The sequence below is a fragment of the Nematolebias whitei genome, chromosome 2, assembly GCF_014905685.2.
Source record: "Nematolebias whitei isolate Nwh7 chromosome 2, NemWhi1, whole genome shotgun sequence".
Lineage (NCBI taxonomy): Eukaryota > Metazoa > Chordata > Actinopteri > Cyprinodontiformes > Rivulidae > Nematolebias > Nematolebias whitei.
Window position 1 is genome coordinate 21,092,414 of NC_056499.1, and position 15,770 is coordinate 21,108,183.

General features: G+C 39.5%; 1 protein-coding gene across 1 annotated transcript; it reads left to right on the top strand.

Annotated features, from left to right (window-relative positions):
* The first annotated feature begins 11,487 nt into the window (after positions 1-11,487).
* Positions 11,488-14,898, top strand: isl2b (ISL LIM homeobox 2b). Its single transcript, XM_037697540.1, has 6 exons — positions 11,488-11,630; positions 11,981-12,170; positions 12,361-12,623; positions 13,402-13,685; positions 13,936-14,103; positions 14,386-14,898. Exons 1-6 carry the CDS (start codon positions 11,573-11,575, stop codon positions 14,500-14,502), a joined length of 1,080 nt encoding a protein of 359 aa, XP_037553468.1. The 5' UTR covers positions 11,488-11,572; the 3' UTR covers positions 14,503-14,898.
* Positions 14,899-15,770: the final 872 nt, after the last annotated feature.

Below are 15,770 nucleotides of genomic sequence, written 5' to 3' on the forward strand. Positions count from 1 at the left end.
GATGGATGGATGGATGGATGGATGGATGGATGGATGGATGGATGGATGACTTTAAAAAGTAATGTGGTAATGACTCTAATGAAAGATGTGATTACAAAATGGTTCTAAAGCCAAACTATTTCTCATATTGAAAAACATTGCCAGAAGTAGCAAAGGAGGAAACATGTCATAGAGTTCCAGAAACCTAAAAATTACAAATAAGCTTAATTAAAAAAAAAACAAAGTGAAAACAAAAACCCCAAATCACAAAAAACAGAAAGATTTGACGGACAGCCCGTCTCTACTGTACCCATCACAGAGTTGTGGTCTACAAAACAACAGTGCTCATTACATGTCAGAGTGCCTGTAAATAAATAATGATCTGTTTGGCTCTTGACACACAAAGAAATCCCGTTGAGTCTGGCTTCCAAAACTTGGCTCGGCCTCTTTGTGTCACAGCTGCCTTCCAGCAGTTTGAGGCAGCTCAAATGTTTAGTTGCTCCACCCTGAATGATACGGCTCATCACCGTTTATAACAGGCTTGTCTTAAGTAGAAAGAAAATTGGTAATATAAAAGCTGTTCTTAAACGCCTTTTATTCTCAGATCAGAAAGTAAATTGAAAGTTTGCTTGAATTATTCATCTGGGCAAATTACATCAAACCTGTCCGTCTGAACTAGAAGGTGAATTTTGACAGGCAGCGAGAGACGCCGTGCAGACCTCTAGGAGCCGTGCAAAGGAGTAAATGACTTTTGGGACGTCTCCAGTGAAGTCAGAGGAGCTATCACACTGACAGGAAGATAAGTGACCATTAAATGCTTAATAATTGAAATGTTTAATAACGGCACAGAGGGAGTCACTTCAGCTGCATTAACATTACATGGTCATTGTTTTCATTTTCATTCAGATGGGATCAGACCTGCAAGATAAAATTTACACTTAGTCCAGAGTTTGTGATGTGGGGATCTGTGGAGCAGTTGGGAGAAGTCAGCATCTTACCTGTCATAGATAGCTGTTTTGATGGCTTCAGTTTGGAGGAATAGCCAGAGTGGGGCCAAGGCACATGCTAGTTGCTGCTGTCTTAAAACGTCAATCTAGATCAATTCAAAGTGATTCATGAAAATGCTATTTTCTAAACTTTCACATTCTGTCATTTTTGCATTAGATAGTTATTTCCTAAAAAAGTTGAATATGATTATTTACAATAAAGACCATCGGTATGCAGTCTGTTATTAATATCATTCCATTTGGGGCCCCAAGGTTTTCATGATGCAGATTTAGCAGCTAAAATCACTGAGCCCTTATTAAAAGATATGATGGAATTTGTTTCTTTGTAGATGTGATATGGGAAAGCTTGGATTTTCCTAACAGTCTAAGTGCTTCTTACACTTTACAATGATGTGAAACACTGTTTTGCCTGCTGCAGCCTACATGCCTGTGTGTCCCCCCACTTGGACAGTTCTGGCAAAAAGGCCAGCAGATGAAGACAAGGCTGTATAATTTCCAAGAAAAATCAAATGATTGCAGAAAATACTCAAGAGTTGTGCACCAAAGATTTTGAACACAGTTTCCTGTGGCTCAATAGTCAAAGTGTATTTATAAAAGTCTAATTGAGAACAAACAGATGTGGAGAGTGTGAGAGCATCAGCGCTGCAGTCTGACAGATTCAGAGCGCGTCTCATGCAAGACGCTCCTTCAACAGGCTCTGAAGCAGGAGAAAAATACAAATAAATTATACATCATTTTCTAAAAAGCTTCTCAGGTTCCCTGTTTGAAACATACTTCTTAAGTGGAAAAAAAAAAAAGCTCAGGAGACCGTTGTCATGGCTACAGAAGATTTTTTTTTAATTTCCTAAAATCTGTTTCTGTCTTGCTCCCTTTTGAATCCTTATTTTGCTTCCGTGAGTAAAAGTGGGTCAAAGATAGTAAAAAAAATGTTAAAATATATAAAAAAAACAACGACATGAAAACACAAAAACCAAACCCCACTAAGTGATCGGACTAAATCACTTCAGTCCGTTGAGGGTTTATAATAATTTTTTAATCAGTCTGTTCCCTGAACTCAAAATAAAGTCTGAAACAAATACTTAAATCTAACTTGACGTTTCCGTTTGTGAGAATGAAAAAAAAAAAAATAAAATGAGGCAGACATCTGTTTTATTCATGAGAACTGTGTAAGTTAACAAATAAAACAAACCATAGACTGAAGATCAATTTTAATTTAACAACATAAAAGTAAATGTTCTGATAAATAACACATTTTCAAATAAGGAACCAGATTTCCTGAGGAAAATCACTTCAACGGTTTGGACATTTTAAATCCTGGAGGTGTAAACAGTATATCCTTAAAAAATATATATATTTGTCTCTGTGTTTTTTTTGTCTGTACTTTAAGCAAAATACCTCATGAACCAGAGAACAGATTTTATTAAAGATTTTAGAAAACAGTCATTGGATGCCCATCATCAAACGGATAAACTTTTAGAGTCTAGTTCTAGATCAGGACTATTCAACTGGCGGCCTGCGGGCCATTTCCGACCCGTGGGTGACTTCAATCCAGCCCACCAATGACTTTTTTTGTGGGGGTTCTTCTGGGTTTGGGTTTTGGGTTCTGTTTATGTCATTTATGAATCAATGCACTAAAACAAATAAATCTAAAAGGTAAAACGGATCATTGTAAAACCTGATTTATTTTCATAATGACTTGAATCGCTGGATGTCCGGCCCCTGAGCTGCTGGTTTTCAGAAACTGTGGCCCCATGAGCAGTTCAGTTGAATAGCTCTGTTCTAGATGCATCGAATAGACAACCTCAAACAAAAAACTGACCAAATCTTAGTCACAGTTACAAACACTGAGCTAAAATCCAGTGTTAGTGGCTCAGAGTCCCAACATATACTGAGCAGTCAAAGATACTTGAGATTTGCGATTAACTGTTGGATTCATCTGTCAGCAAACGGCAGACGATGGCACTTTCGATTGTGTCTGTGTGTCTTTTCATTTGATTGCCGTGTTAGCAAAATATCACATGAACCACTAGATGTATTTTAACAAAATTTTCAGAAAGTTATCATTGGATGAACATCGACTACGACTGATTTGTTTTAACTCAACCTAGTTTAAGAAGCCAGCTGACCTTACACACGGGAACATGGCAACAACTCAGTCATTTGTACAAATAATGTGCTAATATTTGGTGTGACAGTAGCTGAGGATTGTCCCTAACACATTTTTTGAGCTCATCACATTGTGCAAGATCTTTGCCGTAAACGTTGTCGTAACCGTGGGAGTCTGTTAGCAAAATACCCCACAAACCAGTGGACATACGGTGTTTTAATGAAAAATGCAGACTGTTAGCTGTATATCCACAGCCAATTAACTTTTAGAGTAAACTTTTGTGATTTTTACAGATATTGAGCTAAAATATGGTGTGATTTGAGCTGACAGTCATTCACAACACAGACTCCACGCAACAACAAACCATGCAAGATCACACGAGATGTTATGTTGCATGTAATTCTGCACGTGTGCATATTATTTGACCAACATGGCTATAGCTTTGTCATGAGCTGATCTGAGTCTATATGCATTCCTTTAAGAAGTGCTAAAATGTAACAATATCCATGATTTCTATTTTCAATGCTGACTCTACTGACTGATAGTTCAAGTACAGACTTAGGTATTTTTGAAATTATTCAACAATTGATAAATATAACTTAGAATGTGGGAATTCATGAAGTTTTTCACAGTTTAAACTCAAGGCAGAAAATGTTAACATAAATGAGTGCTTATAAACAATGCAAAGTTAAATAAACATAAATCTGAAATCAACAAAGTCCATGCTCAATAATCCAGGTTTACAATCCAGCATTTTTCAGTCAGGTCATCTGGACAGTTTCTTTTTTTTGTTCCGAAACGTTTCGCCTTCGATCCGGAAGGCTTCATCAGTCAAGGAAACACACAACAAAACTGATTCTTCCCCCAACAGCTTACTCCAAAGTGGAACAAACCAGTTCTGTTTGTGATTAGATGGTCTCTTTGGTACACCCCCTCCTCCATTGCCGGCCCTCTTCCTTGTTGACAGTAGTGTCAAACTGGTTGAAACGTTTCAGCACAAAAAAAAAGAAACTGTCCAGATCACCTGACTGAAAAATGTTGGATTGTATACCTGGATTATTGAGCATGGACTTTGTTGTTTTCAACCAGTTTGACAAGACTGTCAACAAGGAAGAGGGCTGGCAATGGAGGAGGGGGCGTACCAAAGAGACCATCTTATCACAAACAAAACTGGTTTGTTCCACTTTGGAGTGAGCTGTTGGGGGAAGAATCAGTTTTGTTGTGTTTCCTTGACTGATGAAGCCTTCTGGATCGAAGGCGAAACGTTTCAGCACAAAAAAAGAAAATGTCCACATGACCTGACTGAAAAATGTTGGATAAATCTGAAATCAATAGAAATGTACTGGTAGTTTATGTCAGATAGCTTGACATATTTCAGATCAAAAAGCAACATTTCTACTTTGTGGTGTGCTTCATATAAAGTAATTAAAGATGTAACACATCAATAAACTTTAGTTTTTTGTTCTCTTTATTTTTATCCTAAAATTCCAACATTAAATCTTTAAAGTTAGCCACAGACATTTAGCAGTGTCTCTGTCTGTGTGAGCAGATGCTGCATTCAACTTAGCCTCGGCTAAATCACAATCACTGTCCTGGCCAGAGCTCAGGGTGTCTGCCGGCGCGTGCTGGGTCACTGGAACATTTCCATGTGGTCTCTGGGGAGTCGCACATCAATTGCTCTCAGCTAAATGCACTCACATATGAATATTTTAGTACAATTTAATGTTTCAGCTACAGCCCCAAAGGAGCAGAGCATCAATTTGTGAACACAGTTCTGCTGGAGTTAAAAGCCAGGCCGGATAATACAGTATGAAAGGCGCTGTCAATCTAGAGAGGGCCTTTTTTCACTTGAGAGAGGGGGAGAAAAAAACAACTTACCTTCAGACTCCAGCAGCACACAAACAGGCTTTCCCTCAAAAGAAGAAGCAGAATGTGCTTTTGGTTCACCAGAGTCATCGTGGATTTGTCCATTTTCACCACAGCTCTGACTGCGTACCATTTGGTGCCAACACACACACTCGCACACACACAGCTGGTGGAGGCTGCAGGTCAGGGAGTTGTGCACCTGCTGTCCTGTTGATAAAAAGCCCCAAAGTGATGCTAAAACCTCTTAGTTCACACTGAAAAACTTCCCTCAGGTGTGAGAACACGAGTGTTCTACAAAACAAACACATCATGACACGACGATGAGTTTAATGACCCAAATTATCTACACCCAGAACAAAATGACTAAAAACACAACAACATTTCCAGTTTAATTACTGGTGAATCTAAATTAAAAGAGAAAACATCTCATGTTAAGGCTCCAAAAAGCTGAAAAAATAAAAAAAACTCAAAAAGCCCAAATTTGAAAAAAATCTTCAGATTTAGGTGATTTCTAAAATAAATCTGATGCCTAAAAATGGTTTAAATGAGATATCAGTCAAACTTTAATGTTATTTTCATCAAAACAGTTACAACTCAGCATTAATGACTTGAAACTGGGTTTGTTTTAAGACATTTATGACTTGCTTTGTTAAAGGTTTATAAAGACAAAATGCATCATGTTTAAGCCAGCTATTTTTCAAAACAGTAAGAATAAATCTTTAAATATAGTAAGATCCCCCTAAAAACTTCTTTACTCTTGTGTTAAATTGTATTTATTTTATTTATTTATAAGAAATACACACAAATATCTGGTTAACTGTGAAACTTTTAGAATCTGAAAACTGAAAGAAATTGGAATTCTGACAACAAATCTGTTGATTAAATGACATTATTAAATAAAATCTTTATTTCCACATGTATGTCTGTTTAATGGGACTGAGACATCACTTAGTGTTGAATTCGCTTTGACTGATTCAAACAAAAAAGCTTCGTCCCTCATTTAGGTGACACAGCCGCCTGTTAAAGGTGCTGCAAAACAACAAGACGCTGATAACAAATACAAGCTGCGTGTTTGTAGAATAAAGCAGGCGACTGACAGCTACACTAATAAGGTAATAATGGAGCAACCCAACAATGCAAAGTTGCCCTGAGGCGCTGATCAAAAATTCATTCTAATTATCATGTGAATACTGCATTAACTCTGACGAAGAATGAATTATAAATCTGCAACATGGTTCCCCTCTCAGTACGACCTCGCCTGCATGTGGAAGGGATTATTTTTCCTTCCTAAAAGACTTGTCACAAATGAAATAACAATGCAGACAAATGTTACGTCACAGTGCCAAAAAAAAAAAGGCATCTGCAGAATTTAACAAAAGTCTGTTTTCAAACTGACTTTACAGAAAATATTAATCTGAATATTCATTTTCATTTTATGAATGCTTATGAAGCATTCACACTGACATCCATTTTTATTCTGTACATTCGTCAACGTGGGACTCAAAACACAGTTTTTGTGCTATTTCAACAGTTCGTATAATGAAACGTCCAGCGGGGACATTCCTGCTGTGACTCTCAGGCGTCTCTCTTGTAAATGAGTCCCCGAGGCTCACTGGGATTAACCTGTATAAAAAAAGGTTGAATGAAAAAAATCCTACTGTGACTTGAGGTATTTGTGCAATTTTTACTTTTTTAAACGTTTTGAAATATTTGTTTTGTCTGCCACGTTTTTAATCATAGAAAATGGATGTCTCTTCACGTCCTTCAAACCCTCTGTGATGTTTAAAACCTTTTACTGCTCATTTCAGCTCTTTGATCTGGTTCAGCAGCTTCTTCCTGCTTTGTCCAGCTACTATTTTGATGCTATTTTTTTAGCCCTTTTTCTGTGTCATTTCAAAAATAGAAGCTCATGTCTGCCTTTTGTGTTTCTTTGAATGCTCCTTTCAGCCTCTTTCTAATAATTTCAGCATTTTTCTGCTCATTTGAGTTTTAGTTTTTTTCCCTGATCTCATATTTTTTGCATCATACTCCACCTCTCTCTGCCTAGTTCATCTTGTTCTGCTAATATGTGCTACATTTCTGTTATTCTGTTTTTTTCTGCACAATTCTGCCATGTTTCTGTTTTTATTGCTTTTATTTTTCTGCTTTCAGCGAATTTCAGCTGATCAAATTCAACTCGCATTAATGGTTTAGCACGCCAGACTTCCTCAGTCTGAGGTGCTGTATTCAGCTCAGTCTTATAAATAGCACCTTCTCGTAGTGGATCAACCATTGCTGCTGACAACCAAAACCAGCTGCTCACATGATCAAGAAGGACCATCAGCATAACGATGGATCATTAGCACACTGATGGCTGTTTACTATTCACAGGAGGCTGAGTGATACTAGCAATCACAGCATTGTAAGAGGGGGACAGTTGAACCTGGAGGCATCCACCCCTGTTTAATGATGGACGGTTTCTTTTCACAAAAATTGCTTCCTTTACTCCGTAGTCCTTCTACTCTGCTCCTGTTTCCTGGAATATCTTACAAAAAGATCTGAAGCTCTCGACCTTGACCTCTCTAAGTGGCTTTAAGAATCTGTTGGACTCCTGGCAGGGACCAATGCAGACATGTTCCTGTTTTTAGTGTTCTACATTTGCCTTAGAATCTAGCTGTTTTTTGTTACTTCTCTTTTTTAGCCATCCTATTTGTAAAAAAAATAAATCTTTATGCTCTTTTGTAATTGTCTATTGTTGTTGCTGTTGTCCATTGTTGTCATCATTCTTTGTTAAAATCAGTTCTCTCTTGTAAATGAGTCCTCGAGGCTCAATGGGATTTACCTGGCTAAATAAAGGTTGAATGAATGAAAAATCATTAAACGGGGTGGAGGCCTCCATGTTCAACTGTCCCCCTCTTACAATGCTGTTATTGCTAGTATCACTCAGCCGTCTGTGAATAGTAAACAGCCATAAGTGTGCTAATTGTTAGGCTGATGGTCCTTCTTGAACATGTGAGCAGCTGGTTTTGGTTGTCAGCAGCAAACTGGTTGATCCACTACGAGAAGGTGCTATTTATAAGACTGAGCTGAACACAGCACCTCAGACTAAAGAACTTTTTCGGATGAAAGAAGAAACGTTTCTACATAAAACAAACAAACAAACAAAAAAAAAAAATATATATATATATATTTGTTTTGTTTTTGGAATGTCCAGAGGACCAGACTTAACTTTTTTAGATCTTTCTACCTGGATTACTGAGCATGCATCAGGATATTACAGTCTTATCATGTAAAGTGATCTTCATAAAATGTTTCAGCTTACTCAGCATCTTTCAAATTTTTATTTGAATGTTCACAGCTTTTCCACAAATAAAGTTTTCTAATTGTTTTCAAAGGACTGTTTGTTCGTTCATCTGCTTAACTCTGACCTCTGAACCATTCAGGTACAAAAAGGCTTCTAGACTAGAGCCATGAGCAGGTGGAACAAGTCAACACACACACACAAGTTTGTCTTTCTATCTTTACAGGGACTTTACATTGACTTCCATTCATTTTTCATTTATTTCTTTAGCCTAACCCCGACCTTTACCTGGCCTTAAACCTAACCATTACAGTACATACCTAACCCTAAACCTAACCCTAACCCATCAACGGCACGACACGTCTTCTTATGGGGCCTGGGCCCCATAAGAAACAGTTGGTCCTCACAATGTAGTATAAGTTGGGAAAATGGGCCTTATAAGGTAAATACAAAGACACACACACACACACAAACCAAAACAAAACAAAACATTTTAGACTGGATTTTTTTTATAGCAGTCACTCTGTGCCAAGCTTACTTTGTTCTCATTTGTATATATTAATTTATGGGTTTATAACCCAGTTTCACAAACATAAAATGGTATTTCAGCAGCAACAGTGCAGCTCCCAAAGGTCTGTCAGCTAAAAACTTAGCATACAAGCAATGCTCAGCTGAAGGATGATGCAACTTTCAAGTCTTTTTTTTATATTTCTTAAAGGCACAAGTAGATAGTATTTCAATTGCACGACTCTTTTTCTTTTGTCCTCCACTTGTTCATTTGTCTCATTTTAGGCACACTGAACAGCATGCTGTCAACATTTCAAGAAAAACTCGATACTTGAAAGACTCTCACAGAGCCAGAAGAACTATTGATCAGTATCACTTTAAAAGGCTGCAAGAAGGCCTGACTGACTGAAAACAAAATGGGAAGATATTTGTTGCGGTTTGAAAGTTTTTGCACAAAAGTCTTCTTTAGTATTTTTAGCATGCTATTGATGGGACAACACAGGAATTAATGAACTCCTCTATAATGCTGTTCATTTCATCTTTATCCTTCTATTCAGGGGACTCCAGAATATACCATACCATTTTATTTATAGAGCACTTAAAACAGCGACAAGGCCAACCAAAGTGCTGTACAGACAGAACAACACACAAAGCAAAATACAAAATGAAGTAAATCAAAATATAGAAATAAAAACGATGCAGATAATAAATATGTGTGGAGCATACAGGTTCAAAACACAGATCCTCTGGTGTTGAAAGCTACTGAATAGTAGTGGGTTTTTAAATGGGATTTGAAAACTGAGAGGGAGGGGGCCAGTCTGACAGAGTTCAGTTTTTCTGCAGATCATCATCAACCTGTCCTCAGTTCAGCCTGGGTAAACAATCCATAAAATGTACAATTAACAGATGTGCAGTAAGATGACTCCAAACTTTTATAAATATCACGCGGCTCATTCAATATAGAAAATAATGTTCAAAAATATTAAGAATATGGGATAATTTTTTTTCCATTGCCATCTTTTTATCTTTTTGTTACATGAAACAAGAAGGACAGCAGATGGACACAGACTTGCACAGCTAATTCCAGCTTTGGGGATTTGAACGGCTGAATAGATTGAATAATAAAATGGCATACACACACAAATAAATATTTAATTCAAGATAAAGCACTCTTTAATACAACTTTTTTGTTTAGCGCTCCAGCAGGTTTGCAGATGAGGTGTTGAACGGTGAAATCACTGATGATGCTCAAACTATAAATTAGACGAATGTAGCACTTCAATCATTAAATTATCACTAAAGTAATTAAATGCTGCTTCTTGTCAATTAACTTGATACAGATGAAGTGAACTGTTAGTTGTACTTATATTCTCACAGACAAAGCTTATTGGAAGCTGAGAAGTAAACTTAAAATGTCACCATTTGACAAACATGAAAATCACTGTTTTCTCTGATGAGCTGAAATGAACAACATACGTCATTCGTATTCCAAGCCTCGTGTAAGCCAGAGCTAAACCACTTTACTCTGCCCTGATTTGATAGTAAAGTCCCGCAGACATGCTCAAGACCAACACCCTCAACCTTATTCATACAAATACAATTAAAATAAACTGTATTTACAGACCAAACCAAATGGTTATAATTAATGTGCTGCTATTGTTAGTTAGGAAAGAAGATATCTTCTTCTATATGAGTTTGTGTGAATTTGTCAGAGGATCCTGTTCTGGCCATGGCTGAGAAAAATGCAGACAAATGAACTCAGAACACAAACAAATGCAATAAAACTATCTATTTTATCTAGATACGTGCCCAAAACTCAAAAGAGAACTTCATCTAAATTAAATATAAACATTTTTGGGGGTATTTGTTTAAGGGTTGGTTGCACATCATTATGTTCAATTCTGGTTGTTTGAAATATTTTAAACATAAAGCAGCTAATTTTACTTCATCATAACTCTTGAGGCTAATAAATAAATAAATAAATAAGGCATTGTGTCTGATTTAACCTGCGGGAGACAGGAGTTAAAAAAAAAAAAAAGGTCAGTATGTTCAGGTTTTTCAACAGCTGGGTAAAAGAATCAAGCTTACAAGAAACACAAACAACAAAACAATTAACACGTCACGCCATTAGACTTCCTCTTTTCACTGCAGTTTCACCTTCTGTCCAGCAGAGGGCGGTGTTGAGGCAAAATACGTGAAAATGGTTTTGATGCCCACTGCGCCCCAAAATAAAAACCTAAAGATCATGTTGTTGTTTAGAAAACGTTTTCATCGTTTCTTTTTTAATGACAAAGAAAGCAAACTTTTGACATCGTGATGATTTTTTTTTTCCATCTTAAATAATAAAATAAAAAATAAAAAAATAGCACGCTGGAGAGAAGAAAAGAAAGTTATCCCAAATTCTGGCGCTTTTTGAGAAGCGATTTTAATTTATGTTATTTAAACTTATTATCTCTTAGCACAAATTTAAGTGTGCATTTTTGTGCAGTTATTTTTAATTCATCTGTCAATATACTTTTCTTTTGTTTTGGAATTTTAAAGTTTTTATTTATTTAGTTATTTAATCAAACATAAAAGCCACCCGCAATCTAGCTGTCCGTTTAACATCCTTTTCAGTCATTTTTTTTATTCCTCCCTTCCCTTCTGGTGGAAAAGGTGATTGGAGCGCCAGTTGTTGGCGTGATGACGTCACGTGCGCTGCGAGGACCTTGTAGCCTCTCCGGGCCCCCTCCTCCAGTCTGGAGATACACAAGTTATCTGGGAGGCAGCCGAAGGGCCGGTGATCATCTTTTCTGCACCCGCCGCGGACCCCTCCATCCCTCCTGTATGGTGGATATTATTTTCAGCTCTTCTTTCTTGGGTGATATGGGGGATCATTCCAAAAGTAAGTCTGGAGATGCGCCAGGAGGGGTCGAGGTGGCAGATTTAGTGTCCGACGCGCAGTGGGCTTGAAGGGAGAGGCTGCAGGCTGGACTAAATTAATCTTTTAATCAAATATCATGATCCTGACGATGCTCAGAGGATCTAAAGGCGCTCATTTAAAACGAAACTCCGCATGGGTTGCGTGGATTTATTGTCCACAGCAAGGCTCGTTCTCTCTGAAACAGGAAGAAAAACAAACCAGTGAGCAGCAGGGATTATTAGAAGGAGAAGAAGAAAAAAAAAAAAAACAAGACAGCTGTTTGGTGTTCTTGTCTTGCCTTGGTCTTCATGTTGCGCGTTTGGTTGTTGCAGAGAAACCAGGATTCGCCATGTGTGTAGGCTGCGGGAGTCAGATCCACGACCAGTACATCCTGAGAGTTTCCCCCGACCTGGAGTGGCACGCAGCCTGCCTGAAGTGCGCGGAGTGCAGCCAGTATCTGGACGAGACGTGCACTTGTTTCGTCCGGGACGGAAAAACCTACTGCAAGAGAGATTATGTAAGGTGAGGAGTTTGGTGCCATTTCCTCCTCAGAATAGATAAAAAAAAAAATTAAAAAAAAAAGATTGCAATACTCTCATATTTAGAGAAACAAACAATTCATTTATTATAAAGTCTTAAAAAAAATGTCCCATTATTATAATTTCCCAGAGACTGAACTTATTCAGTTTGCGTCTGGTGCGTCTCCTTGCAGGCTGTTTGGCATCAAATGCGCCAAATGCAACCTGGTGTTCAGCAGCAGCGACTTCGTGATGAGAGCTCGGAATAATGTGTACCACATCGAGTGCTTCCGGTGCTCGGTGTGCAGCCGGCAGCTGCTGCAGGGCGACGAGTTCTCCCTGCGGGAAGAGGAGCTGCTGTGCCGGGCAGACCACTGCCTGCTGCTGGAGAGGAGCTCCGCGGGGAGCCCCGGGAGCCCCGGACACGTGCACCCCAACAGAGCGCTGCACCTGGCAGGTCCGTTCATTCATCATCATCATCATCATCATAGTAATAATAATAATAATAATAATAATAATAGTATTGCATTGTTATATTATTATTAACGGATTATGAGTAAGTCATTTCAAAATAATAAAAATCGAAATCTGATTGTGACTTGAATTTAGAAAAACAAAGACAATATATTTTATGTTTGTTCAGTCTTTAAGAGAATGTGTGTGTGTGTGTGTGTCCTTTCTTTCATAATTGAGCTCATTAGTTGTAACCTGCTTTGCTACTATTATCTTAATAATCTGGGATCTGAGTCGCGCCTGTAGCGATGCATGCGTGTGCGTGTGTGCGCGAGCGTGTGTGTCGTCCTGTCAGAATAAGGAAAAGTGTGACTCAAACTGACCTCACCTCATGCAGATCTCTGATCCCAGCTGAGATTTTCAGTTTGAAGCGCAGAACTGTGATTTTTAGAATTGTTTAATTTATTTTATCGAATCCAGACTGACCCTTAAAGCTTTTAAGGGAAATAGTTGTTAAAAATATCAAGAGTTGAAAGTTCGTTTTTATTTTCATTCTAAGATTAATTTGATCCAGTTTTCTCCTGGAAATCCAAACTGCTCATTTCATCCCTTTAATGTCTCGTTTTAGAACATCTGTCTGATCGAAAACATTTTACAGATGTTCCAAATTCAAAATAGAAATAAGCCCATCATGGGCTGCAGATTATTAATCTGAGGGGGTTTCAGGCCTTCAGGTGGAGGCTTTGATGGTTTCTGACGGTGCCCCCCCCTGTCCTCTGCAGACCCCGTGACGGTGCGGCAGGCCCCGCACCGGAACCACGTGCACAAACAGTCGGAGAAGACGACGCGGGTCCGGACGGTGCTGAACGAGAAGCAGCTGCACACCCTGCGGACCTGCTACAACGCCAACCCGAGGCCGGACGCGCTCATGAAGGAGCAGCTGGTGGAGATGACGGGCCTGAGCCCCCGCGTGATCCGGGTCTGGTTCCAGAACAAGCGCTGCAAGGACAAGAAGAAGTCCATCCTGATGAAGCAGCTCCAGCAGCAGCAGCACAGTGATAAGACTGTAAGCATCTTCGTAAGTTGGGCCGCTTCATTCCTCTCTGCAAACACTCAGCGCAACAAACTGTAGCTTTGGTTTTTGCTTGAGCCGACAACTGGAAATATTCTAAATGTTTTTGATCTATTTGTAAGATCGCGAGGATAAAACTAGACACAGAGACACAGTTCTGTGACGACAAGTTCTCAGATTGTGCAATAAATAAATAAATAAATCAAAACAACAAAAGTTTCATTTATTTAAAACATTTCTGCAGAACCTCCAAGGACTCACGGGGACGCCTCTTGTGGCCGGAAGTCCCATCCGACATGAGAGCACGGTGCAGGGGAACCCCGTGGAGGTCCAGACCTACCAGCCCCCCTGGAAAGCTCTGAGTGAGTTCGCGCTGCAGAGCGACCTGGACCAGCCAGCTTTCCAACAACTGGTGTGTGTATTCATCCATCCATCCATCCGTGCATCCATCCATCCGTGCATCCATCCATCCGTGCATCCATCCATCCGTGCATCCATCCATCCATCCATCCATCCATCCATCCATCCATCCATCCATCCATCCATCCATCCATCCATCCATCCATCCATCCATCCATACACATACATATACATTCATCTAATGGTTTACGGTCTTCACAGCGCACACCATAACGCGTCACTGCTTTCAAAATAAAAGCACCCGCACGTGACGCTTTGTTTTCCCTCTCTCCAGGTGTCTTTCTCTGAATCGGGCTCTCTGGGGAACTCCTCGGGCAGCGACGTGACTTCCTTGTCCTCTCAGTTACCGGACACCCCGAACAGTATGGTCCCCAGCCCGGTGGAGACGTGAGAACCGTCATGGTGGTGGTGGTGCAGCCTCCCTCCATACCCCCCTCCATACACACACACACTTCCCTCCCATCTTCTTCCAACGTCACCCAGCTGCAGCTTTTTTTTTAATTTTTATTTTTCTGCAAGGACAGTTTGCAGCATGAGCCCCCTCCTCCTCTCTCCTTCAGCCTCCCTGCATGTATCAGCTCATCACTTCCAAGAGGAGAGACTTTTGTTTTTTTTAAACTTCATGGAGGAGGAGAAGGAACAAAACGATTTTATTTTATTTTTTTAACATTTTTGGTGAGAGCAAGAACAAAACTGAGCAGAACAATTGATGCATGACTTCACGAGGAGAACAGCGATGTACAGAAGACCTCCAGTCCAGATGGATTTACTGCAAGCCTCTCCTCAGACCCCCCCCCCCCCCCCCCACTGGAAACACGTTTCCACGTTGCTCCACGTGGACTCTGCCATTCTCAGTGTGTTCATGTCGTGTCTCGTTTCTTCTACTTGACCATTTTTGATACGTTACTCCGAGTCCTTTTGTCTTCTAAGGTCAGAGCATGATGAAGTGTTGGTGTTGTTAAAGATCTGCTGAGGGCACGAGCAGGTCGGAGCTTCTCGAACAAAAACTAAATTATTGTTAAATATTATTTATTGTTATAGGAAAACGATACGTTCAAAGAGAGTATTACCTGATAAAATAAAAAAAGATGAATACACGACGTGTCTTTATGACCTGTTTTTGAAGGGAAAAAAAAATCCACCCCCAAAATGTTTTGTTAAAAAAAAACAACAACAACAATAACAACATGCTTTTATTTTTTTAGGAGGAAAAAAATTGCTCAAAATCTAAACAGATTACTAATCTGTAATTTGAGAAGCAGAGACAAATCAGGGCCGTGTGTGTGTGAGTGTGTGTGTGTGTGTGTGTGTGTGTGTGTGAGGTTTGAAGCGCGCAGAACATGTGGTTCGGCCGGTTCGGTCCAACAGCCCCGCAGGCTTGTTCTTATCAGCTCGCTGCATCTCGCGGTGTTTTGTGGCTGGACTCTGCCGGCGGTCATCTACTGTCTCCCGGGCAACAAAAAAAAAAAAAAAAAAGAAAGAAAAAATAAAAATAAAAAAAAGAAAGAAAATAGAAATCCGCTGTAAATTTTCTTCAGTCCTGCTCCTCCTGTTGAGTCACAGTCCGAGTCTAGACAGCGCGCGCGGATCCGAGACCTCTTATCTGGTCCTGGCATCACCTGCAGGGGATCCACTGACCGAAGCCACAACAAACTACAC

Excerpts from the sequence above, each read along its gene's own strand:
- isl2b (XM_037697540.1), top strand. The coding sequence starts at position 11,573 with ATGGTGGATATTATTTTCAGCTCTTCTTTCTTGGGTGATATGGGGGAT. Across the intron at positions 12,171-12,360 it reads TGCAAGAGAGATTATGTAAG|GCTGTTTGGCATCAAATGCG; the intron begins GTGAGGAGTTTG and ends GTCTCCTTGCAG. Across the intron at positions 12,624-13,401 it reads CAGAGCGCTGCACCTGGCAG|ACCCCGTGACGGTGCGGCAG; the intron begins GTCCGTTCATTC and ends TGTCCTCTGCAG.